This window comes from Podarcis raffonei, chromosome 17, assembly GCF_027172205.1.
Source record: "Podarcis raffonei isolate rPodRaf1 chromosome 17, rPodRaf1.pri, whole genome shotgun sequence".
Classification (NCBI taxonomy): Eukaryota; Metazoa; Chordata; class Lepidosauria; order Squamata; family Lacertidae; genus Podarcis; species Podarcis raffonei.
In genome coordinates this window covers 7,256,018-7,266,233 of record NC_070618.1, presented here as the reverse complement: position 1 = coordinate 7,266,233, position 10,216 = coordinate 7,256,018, and the positions used below count along the sequence as shown (strand labels likewise).

At 45.2% G+C, this 10,216-nt stretch overlaps 1 protein-coding gene across 3 annotated transcripts in view; it reads left to right on the top strand.

Moving 5' to 3' along the window:
- Positions 1–889: 889 nt before the first annotated feature.
- ELP1 (elongator acetyltransferase complex subunit 1) overlaps positions 890–10,216 on the top strand; it is a 44,385-nt gene continuing 35,058 nt past the window's right edge. For all 3 annotated transcript variants that reach the window (XR_008328171.1, XM_053370659.1, XM_053370658.1), the window contains exons 1-8: positions 890–997; positions 2,269–2,504; positions 4,106–4,258; positions 5,312–5,393; positions 6,886–6,966; positions 7,939–8,024; positions 8,732–8,831; positions 9,891–9,981. Coding sequence is in view for 2 of the 3 variants with exons in the window: in XM_053370659.1 (XP_053226634.1) it covers positions 2,355–2,504; positions 4,106–4,258; positions 5,312–5,393; positions 6,886–6,966; positions 7,939–8,024; positions 8,732–8,831; positions 9,891–9,981 (743 nt within the window). In the remaining variant the exon portion in view is untranslated. The remainder of the gene's footprint in view (positions 998–2,268; positions 2,505–4,105; positions 4,259–5,311; positions 5,394–6,885; positions 6,967–7,938; positions 8,025–8,731; positions 8,832–9,890; positions 9,982–10,216) is intronic.

The window sequence follows — 10,216 nt, the reverse complement described above, 5'->3', positions numbered from 1 at the left end:
AACTTTTCCCTTTTCTTGCGAGGAATCCTATTCGGAATAAGGGGATTTCCCTTTAAAAAAAAAGGGAAACGTTGACAGCTATGGTCATGCGAGATCAAATGCTGCGCAAAACCCGTCTCTTTCCTGTACAGCTGCTAGAAGTCGCTGCGCTGGGCAACTTGAATGCACGCATTCGCCTTTTTGCAAGCCCGCACAGATTTAATGGGTTTGCAGCCTTGATTCCCGCGATGTCCCCCGGTACCAGCGAATGCCCGCAAATGCCTGGTCGGAAGTGCTTTGAGGTTTACAGCAAGTTGCCCAGGACTGGCGCAAACTCCTGCAAGATAAAGACCTTGAGCGATAAATCATCGCGAGCTAGATTATCGTATGCCCTTGAACTTGGAAGCTCAGATTCATGCGTCTTTTATTTATTATTCTTGCAAGAGCAAAAAACGAAGGACATGCTCGTTTCTTTCAGCAACTTAGCTAGCACAACCAAAAGCTGCGTCTAATTATCCGTTATTTAATACTGGCAAACTATCCAGCGCTGTTATTATATAAAGCGTTGTAAACTGAGTTATTGATTTCAGGATTCCACTTTCTTTCTTACGATACCCTTTATTAAAAAAACAACAACAAACCACTCTTAATACCCTAAGCAGTTTTTCTTCAATGAAAAGAACCCACTCCCGGGCACTAAAGGCTGCTGAAAGGGCAAACAAGTCGCTGAAGTCTCAGACTCTGAGGCTGGACTGATCCTTAAGGAACCACCACGCTCCCTTTAAATATAATGGCCAGGATGAGATTTCTACCGCTGGCTTAGCAGCGCTGCCCTCACTTGGTTCGGCTTCAGAATGCCTCCGGGCATGCGCAGAGCCGCCCTCTTCCGGTTCGGCTTCGCGATCTTCACTGAGCATGCTCGACCCCTCGCTCTGCCCGCACAGTGGCTTGACTCTGGCAGGCGCGCTGCGTCTCCGGCGAAGTTGCACGCGGGCAGTTGGGAGCCGCTGGTTGTAAGGTGAGCGCGCGGTGCCGCCTGCACCCCAGGGCTTGGGGGTGCCCTCTCCTCTCCCACAGCTGAGGAGTCTGGTTTTTGCGAATTATCACCTTACTAGCAGGTGAAGGGCGGAATGACGGGGCCCCTGGTTGCAAAATAGTCCTCCATCTCCCCCCATTTTCTTTTCTTTTCTTAAACAGAACAATCTTTGGATGTGCTTAAAACTAGCTAGCTCTCCATCATGGTACAGTGACAGTTCTACCAATAGGTGTTTCAAGACGGGTGTTTACTGTAGGATCTGTACTCCTCGTGCATGCAAGTCTTCTGCCACCGATCTGTTTGTTACAACCATACAGTGTCGGTTTTAAAAGGTAAAGGGACCCCTGACCACTAGGTCCAGTCGTGACTGATTCTGGGGTTGCGGCGCTCATCTCGCTTTATTGGCCGAGGGAGCCGGTGTACAGCTTCCGGGTCATGTGGCCAGCATGACTAAGCCACTTCTGGCGAACCAGAGCAGCGCACAGAAACGCCGTTACCTTCCCGCTGGAGCGGTACCTATTTATCTACTTGCACTTGACGTGCTTTCGAACTGTTAAGTTGGCAGGAGCAGGGACCGAGCAACGGGAGCTCACCCCATCATGGGGATTCGAACCGCCGACCTTCTGATCGGCAAGTCCTAGGCTCTGTGGTTTAACACACAGCGCCACCCACGCCCCTGTGTTGGATTTACGTATAAGCTATAAGGGCCCGACTCTCTTGGGGGCCCCAAAAAAAATTAAAGGGGGGAAAAACTGGATGTACATTTCCAAAATATAAGATAAAAAAACAAATAAAATAAAACCTACATACAGCAACAGTGTTTTGTGTTGTGTAGGCTCCTATAATGTAAGTAATGGGCCCTGCCTGCTAGCCTGCTCCCTAAAATATCACTATTAATATACTTCTTCTTCTTAATTGTATTTCAGTTCAACATTTACTTTGATAAAATACATATTTTGTTATGTGCAAATGGCTTTAGATGCCTATTAGGTCCATAAATGACCATATAGCATATATTCAACACAAAAAACAGTGACAATTTGTTGTTGACAAAGGATAGCTGGACATATAAAGGGCCCCATTACCTTCAGTAGCTTAGGGCCTCATCAAACCTAAATCCGGCCCTGCAGACATCCATATAAAGCCCCCTGTCTGGAAGCACTTCCAATTTTAGTTTCCTGACACTGTTTCAAATATTTGTGTTCAAGAATTAACATTTTTCAATGCATGCTTCTCTCTTCTTTTTTATTTAGGTGCAGTCCGTTACTTTGGGTTGGTCTTTAGGGCGAGAAGAGCAATTCCTTTTTACCCCTTTTCAGTTGTATGCACTGAAGACAGCATGAGAAATCTAAAATTGCTGAGAACTTGGGAATGCCAGCCAGTCCGGACTGTTGGAACTCCTCAAGGCTTCTGTCTCCATGCAGACAAGGGGACATTATTAGTCAGTACAGAGTATGGAATTGTGGAGGTGGATCCTGCCACACAAGAGGTGAGATATCGCATGTCAGTTTTGGTTTTTACATTCTAAGAACTGCCTGCCTAGCAACAATCCATTGCCAACTACTTTTGCCGCTTCTCCATAGTGAGCCTTTGGTGAGGCCTAATGATGTGAATATTTGGGCATAAAATACTTTCAGTCAAAGGAAGGAATTGAACCTGAGCATGCTTTCAACAATGTATTTTATTCACTACTCCATACAGAGATAATTTCTGGTGTTAAAAAATTAGATTCTTGAGTTAATTTTGCAAGCCAGAAAGCATGTGGATAATTTTTATTAAAGACGTTGTTCAAATTGTGTGTGTGTGTGTGTGTGTATATATATATATATATATATATATATATATATATATATATATATATTTGCAGAAGAGTGTAGATAAACACTAAAATGTTCAAGGCGGCAGCCTTTCGATTTTCTGCTCCCAGGAAATCCTTGCCATATTGGTGTGTCTGCTGAAGAATCATTTCTGTGCCTCTGCTACAGAACCTCTGCATATTGCAAAGGATTCTGGGATATATTCTAGAACATACTTCCAGGTCTTGCTGGTTGTTGCTGACCAGGCTTGTTAGGTTTTGCTATGTTCATGAACCAAAGGTAAAAGGTAAAGGTACCCCTGCCCGTACGGGCCAGTCGTGTCTGACTCGGGTTGTGCGCCCATCTCACTTAAGAGGCCGGGGGCCAGCGCTGTCCGAGGACACTTCCGGGTCACGTGGCCAGCGTGACAAGCTGCATCTGGCGAGCCAGCGCAGCACACGGAAACACCGTTTACCTTCCCGCTAGTAAGTGGTCCCTATTTATCTACTTGCACCCGGGGGTGCTTTCGAACTGCTAGGTTGGCAGGCGCTGGAACCGAACAACGGGAGCGCACCCTGCCGCGGGGATTCGAACCGCCGACCTGACAATCGGCAAGTCCTAGGTGCTGAGGTTTTACCCACAGCGCCACCCGCGTCCCTTTCATGAACCAAAAGTGCACCAGAATTTGCTCACTGTACTCCCATGACTGCACTTTGAAGGGAATGTTCAGTTATAGTGTTTTTCACTAAATTTTCTATGCTATTACTGATCTTCTCAGTAAGGAACCCCTGACAGATTTCCAAAGGACTTCAAGATTCCTAAGAAAATAAGTTTGCAAACCACTGCTTTCTATTATGGTGTTGTTGTTGATGATGATGATGATGTGTAGTGTGCCCATCAACCTCAAGATATACGGGGTAATATACATCTCATCAAGTACAACAGAATTTAAATTCATCACAGCAATTAATATAAAAATAATTAACCCATCAACACCAGCATCTCAAAGCAATCAGTAAAGAGGCATTCTATAATTTCCCGGTATGTTGGATGCTAAGCCATTGCACAGAATCCTAGTAAAAGGGTAATCAAAATATATCCACATATTTTTGTAGATTATGTATATGCCAGATGAACATGCATTTTTGCTAGGATGATTCCAGCAGTTTGCAGGAGCACCAGCAAATAACTGCAGTTTAACGCATATGTTGGTAGTGGTCTTCCGCTAAGAGCCAACTCGCATGATCAAATCAACGTGTTTGCATTATAGCGGGTGCTTGTCTCTGTTTTAAAGGTCACAAATGAAGTTTCTTTGCTAGCTGAGGGTTTTCTGCCAGAAGATGGAAGCGGGTTCATTGTGGGCATTGAGGATTTGCCTGATCAGGAATTTGTCTGTGTGGCTACTGCGACTGGAGATGTCATACTGTGCAATCTGAACACCCTTCAGGTATGACAGATAGTTGTTTATTTCCTTGACATCTGATGGGAGGGCATTCCACAGGGAGGACGCCACTACCGAGAAGGCCCTCTGCTTGGTTCCCTGTAACTTCTCTTCTTGCAGTGAGGGAATCGGCAGAAGGCCCTCAGAGCTGGACCTTAGTGTCTAGGCTGAACGATGGGGGTGGAGACGCTCCTTCAGGTATACTGGACCGAGGCTGTTTAGGGCTTTAAAGGTCAGCACCAACACTTTGAATTGTGCTCGGAAACGTATTGGTAGCCAATGTTGATCTTTCAGGACTGGTGTTATTTGGTTGTTATATGGTCTCGGTGGCCACTCCCAGTCACCAGTCTAGCTGCCACATCTAGAGTACTTCCACCTCCTTCCCAAAGCTGGGAAAGCACTAACTAGGCTTTGGGAAAGTTAAAAGGAGACGCTAGGATCCTATCAGAGCCCTCACACCACCTTCCCATAGCACAGCGCCTTGTTTACTGACTTTGGGAAGGCAGCACAAGGGTTGTGGAAGCGTCAAATGTTGCTGAAGGCCACAAAAAAGCCCTCAAGGGACATATGTGGCCCTCGGGCCACCTATTGGACTGCTGTGCCCTATGGGAAGCCTCTAAACAGGACCTGAATACAGTGGTTAAGAGCGGTAGACTTGTAATCTGGTGGACCGTGTTCGCTTCCCCTCTCCTCCACATGCAGCTGCTGGGTGACCTTGGGCTAGTCACATTTCTCTGAAGTCTCTCAGCCCCACTCACCTCACAGAGTGTTTGTTGTGGGGGAGAGGAGATTGTTAGCCGCTTTGAGACTCCTTAGGGTAGTGATAAAGCAGGATATCAAATCCAAATTCTTCTTCTTCTTCTTGTGGTTCCCTGCAGCTGACATTCAGAGGCATACTTCCTCTGTAATTGGAGGGAGTACATCGCAACCTCGGCTAGTACCCTTTAATGGCTTTATCCTCCATTTGACACTGTCAAATCCCTTGTGAGGTTGTGTCAGGCTGCTGTTAAAAGGCACAGGAGCAGCAGCATGAGTTAACAGTCTTCAATCTTTTTGCAGTTGGAGTGTGTCGGGAGTGTGGACAGCGGTCTAACTGTGATGAGCTGGAGTCCTGACCAAGAGCTCGTTCTCCTTGCCACAGGTGTGGAACAACATTCCAAAGCCAATCCTATCAGCCTCGTTCCTTACCTTTTGGTCCATTGGAGATGATATAACGCTGACCCATTGCAAAACCATAATAGGCCTTGGGAACTATGCTCTTTCCGGGTTAGTGTTACAGGTTCACCAGTGCTGGCTGTGAATCCGATTCTCTTCTTCACCGAACCAACTTCCAAGCTTGGCTTCAGGCCTTGGTTTGACAAGAAAACCTGCTTAGATAGCATTCAACAGTTGTCAGCATCAGTGCACCTGTAACGCTAAATCAGTATGATTTAGGGCGGGGGGAATTACTTCTGATGAGAGCAAGAGGGATGGGAGCACATACCTGTTTATGAACCAATTGGCAGACCAAGGTTTTCTTTGAACCAGCATCAGATCTGCACAAAGTCTCTGGGTCTGTAAGATCCAGAAGCTCCTACTGAAAGCAGTCACTTTTTACGTTTAATGGCAATACAGAAGTAATAACTATTAAGTTAATATTCTGCTACTGTTTTGTCAGCTGTTCTTCGAGTTTAAATGTCTTTGTCATGTGCTAACTGAATACAGTGGTACCTCAGGTTACATACGCTTCAGGTTACATACACTTCAGGTTACAGACTCCACTAACCCAGAAATATTACCTCAGGTTAAGAACTTTGTTTCAGGATGAGAACAGAAATGGTGCTCTGGCGGTGTGGCGGCAGCAGGAGGCCCCATTAGCTAAAGTGGTGCTTCAGGTTAAGAACAATTTCAGGTTAAGAACAGACCTTCGGAATGAATTAAGAATGTAACCAGAGGCACCACTGTATTATTTTTTAGAAGACTTTAAAATATTGGGAATCACATGTTTGTTTATCTAGTTCACTTACAAATCGCTTCATATGAGGCATCCCAAAACGATTCGAAGTTTAATCACATATATAAAACAGTTACGTATATAAAAACAGTTAAAACTGTATATATTGAAACATTTAAAAACCAAACAGAAAAACACATACCAGTACATAAAATCAAGTCAAATCCAATACAGTTATCAACTGGGTTTAAGCTTTTAGAAAGCTTGTTGAAAGACATCATTGTAGCCTAAATCTCTTGTTTTATTTATACAATTTATGTTGCATTTAATGTGGTAGAATGTATAGGTAGGTTGCATGAAATGTACCAAATCCAAATAATAAAGAAAAACTGGGGCGGAAGCAGTATTAGACAACGTACATCCGTGTTTGTTAAATAGACCTCGAATCACCTGGAGAGGAGATGGACAGTACTTTGCAGTGAGTGCTGTTTGCCCAGAGACAGGTTAGTATGAGAACTGGAGAAGACTATGTAATGCTAATGATATAAGTAAAACACTGGTCTGGGAAAAGAGAATGTAGTGCTGTCCCAACACCCACTGAAGAAGGGTTGGAATTCTGTGGTGTGATAAGAAAGCTATATTAGTTCATCTTGGCAGAATCTTGATTTTAATGTCCATTGCTGTTCACACTATGGCACAGGTCAGCAGACTCTCATCCTGATGACGAGGGACTTTGAACCTATTACAGAAAGTCAAATCCACCAAGATGACTTTGGAGAAGGTGAGTTGGTGCTGCAGATACGGGATGCTCAAAAATTGCACGGCGGCAGTTTTAAAAATTGAACGAAATGCATAGGCAGAACCAAATGAAAACTGAAATTACCGCAGCAGACAACTGGATCCAGCTGCTCATTTTGACTGTTACAAGGTTGGAAGGGACTTGAGAAGACACCTAGTTCAAGCTCCTGTTCAGTGCAGACTCTACAATGCAGGATGCAGGGAACTTCAGGCCTGTGGGCCACATGTGGCCCTCCAGATAACTATTTAGCCTTCAGTAGCCCTGCTCCAGGGACACGGGTGGCGCTGTGGGTTAAACCACAGAGCCTAGGACTTGCCGATCAGAAGGTTGGCGGTTCGAATCCCTACGACGGGGTGAGCTCCCGTTGCTCGGTCCCTGCTTCTGCCAGCCTAGCAGTTCAAAAGCACGCCAGTTCAAGTAGATAAATAGGTACCGCTCCAGCGGGAAGGTAAACGGTGTTTCCGTGTCCTGCTTTGGTTCTCCAGAAGTGGCTTAGTCATGCTGGCCACGTGACCCGGAAGCTGTACGCCGGCCCCTTCGGCCAATAAAGCGAGATGAGTGCCACAACCCCAGAGTTGGACACGACTGGACCTTTACCTAGCCCTGCTCCATGTCCTTTTTGTGTGTTTATCTTTGCCTGGCTGGAATGTGTCCCTGAAATGTGACAAACGCTTTTAGCTTATCTGTGGATGGAGAGGTATAGCCCCCTGTAAGAATAATAGAAAGAGATACCATGTTTATGTTTGAATCAAGACTTCATAAACTCTTAAGGTCTACTGCTGGTCTCCAGCAATGAAGTTGATATCAGATGGTTGGCATGGTGACTTGTAAAGCTTGCAAACGATTTTGAGAACGAGAATGAAGTCTTGTGAAGCTTGATCGGGTGGGCAATACATTTTTGTCAGATTGTTGAAAGTGTCACATCACAAATGCTGCTAATTTGTTAACTTCTAGGAAAGTTTATTACTGTTGGTTGGGGTAAAAAGGAAACCCAGTTTCATGGATCAGAAGGCAAGAAGGCAGCTCGCACCAAGCCAGTGGTACTGTATTCATTATAAATATTGGTTATGTGTGTACACAAATAAGTATAAAAAGTATACAGTGGCAAAATGATGGATGTAAGAAAGGCACCCCCCCCCATTTGAATGAATTGTTCTTCTTGGAATACCTGCATTAAATAGGATCACAGAGGTAGTGTGGTGTAGTGGTTAGAGTGCTGGATTGAGGCGATCCAGTTTGAAATGTCCACTCGTTCGTGAAGGTCCCTAAACCTATTCACACACTGAATTGAAATATAAGGCCCAGTTTGCACATCCCATAGTTATTTGTTTACTCTGAACGTGAGGATCGCTCTCACATTGCCATGCTCCTAGCATAGGATGGAACGACAAATCACAGTTCCTAAATTAGTGATATGTTCATAGTGGGGATTTTGGTTTGTTCTGTTCCAATAAGCCATGATTTCTTAGCAAAGAATGGTTTCATATCGTATATTGTGGTTTGTTTGGGGTTGAAGCAAACAACAGTTTGTAAAGCCAGAGATTGTGGTTTGTTGCTGTCGTTCACTATGGTTTACTGTGTCATGCGATTGCAGCCAATCAGAGTAGGCTCTCGGTTTTTCAGTCTCATCTGTGGGAAAATTAAGCTAGCAAACAAGGAGCGGGGGGGACTTAGGAGTAAATGGCACACGGCCACCCGCCTCTTGTGTCTCGGTTAACAGGAAGTGCATCATCATTTATTTCCCCAGGAAGTGCTGCCTGCTCTGCCATGGGATGACCGTAGACCTCGAATCACCTGGAGAGGAGATGGACAGTACTTTGCAGTGAGTGCTGTTTGCCCAGAGACAGGTTAGTATGAGTTCAGAACAATAAAATGCTTTTTGCTTAAAAAAACACATAACACCTGCTTGAATAAGGGATAAAAAAAATCGTATTTTAAAAAGTAAGAATACTCTATCATCATCACCGTTATTAACATATATTGTTAAGGTATTTCTCATGGCTCTGTTCATACCCTTAATGTCTCCTTAAGAGACAGAACTCCAAGAAGACATAGGCAGATGTGCTATATCAGTTCTATGTGGTTCCTGTTGCAGTAACATAAACGGGCCACAGCCTGATACACAGTTAAGGAAACACAAGAGCTATTCCCACCCCAGGCACTGAGGTAATCAGTGGTGTCCTTGAGTGCATCATTTTTATTTTCTCTCATGGCTACAGTGTTGCAGTTGGGATACTGGGTAGATAAGGTAAAGGGACCCCTGACCATTAGGTCCTGTCATGACCGACTCTGGGGTTGCGGCGCTCATCTCGCTTTATTGGCCGAGGGAGCCAGTACAGCTTCCGGGTCATGTGGCCAGCATGACTAAGCTGCTTCTGGTGAACCAGAGCAGTGCACGGAAACGCCGTTTACCTTCCTGCCGGAGCAGTACCTGTTTATCTATTTGCACTTTGACGTGCTTTCGAACTGCTAGATGGGCAGGAGCTGGGAAAGAGCAACGGGAGCTCACCCCGTCACGGGGATTCAAACCACTGACCGTCTGATTGGCAAGTTCTAGGCTCAGTGGTTTAATCCACAGCGCCACCCGGGTGCAGAGGACATACATGTATATTGCATGCAAACACACCTATGGTGTCCCTGCGCATGGGTTCACACATAATGTGTACGGTCATAATGATAGGCGTTGCGCCAGTTTCCTTAAAAAGAGGAAAGTCTCCATCAGACAGACTGTGAGCAATGAATGCACAGCTGCTCAAGATTCTAATATTAACCTGTGTTGTCTGATAAGGCTGCCTGGAAGACTTTATGGGTGAAACATAGTCTGCAGATCCTGAAGCTTGGAAAACAATTCTAATGAGTCTACTGTGCGCATGTTTCTCTCCTCCCCCCCCCCCTCGAAAATGCAGGCGCTCGGAAAGTCAGGGTGTGGAGCAGAGAGCTTGTTCTGCAGACTACAAGTGAGCCCGTCCCAGGATTAGAACAAGCACTGGCGTGGAAGTGAGTAGGGAAGAGTTGTGTTTTGTGGTGCGCAATGAGTTTGCGTTGTGTTCACATATGCCCATTGAAACTTCACCAGCCATGGATTTTAAAGGTGGTGACTTCACTGTTGAAACCCTTAAGCCCCATCTGCACTATACATTTGAAGCAGTATCATACCACTTTAAGAGTCGTGGCTCCCCCCAAAGGATCCTGGGAAATGTAGTTTGTGAAGTTGAATTTAGCAGCGGTGCCA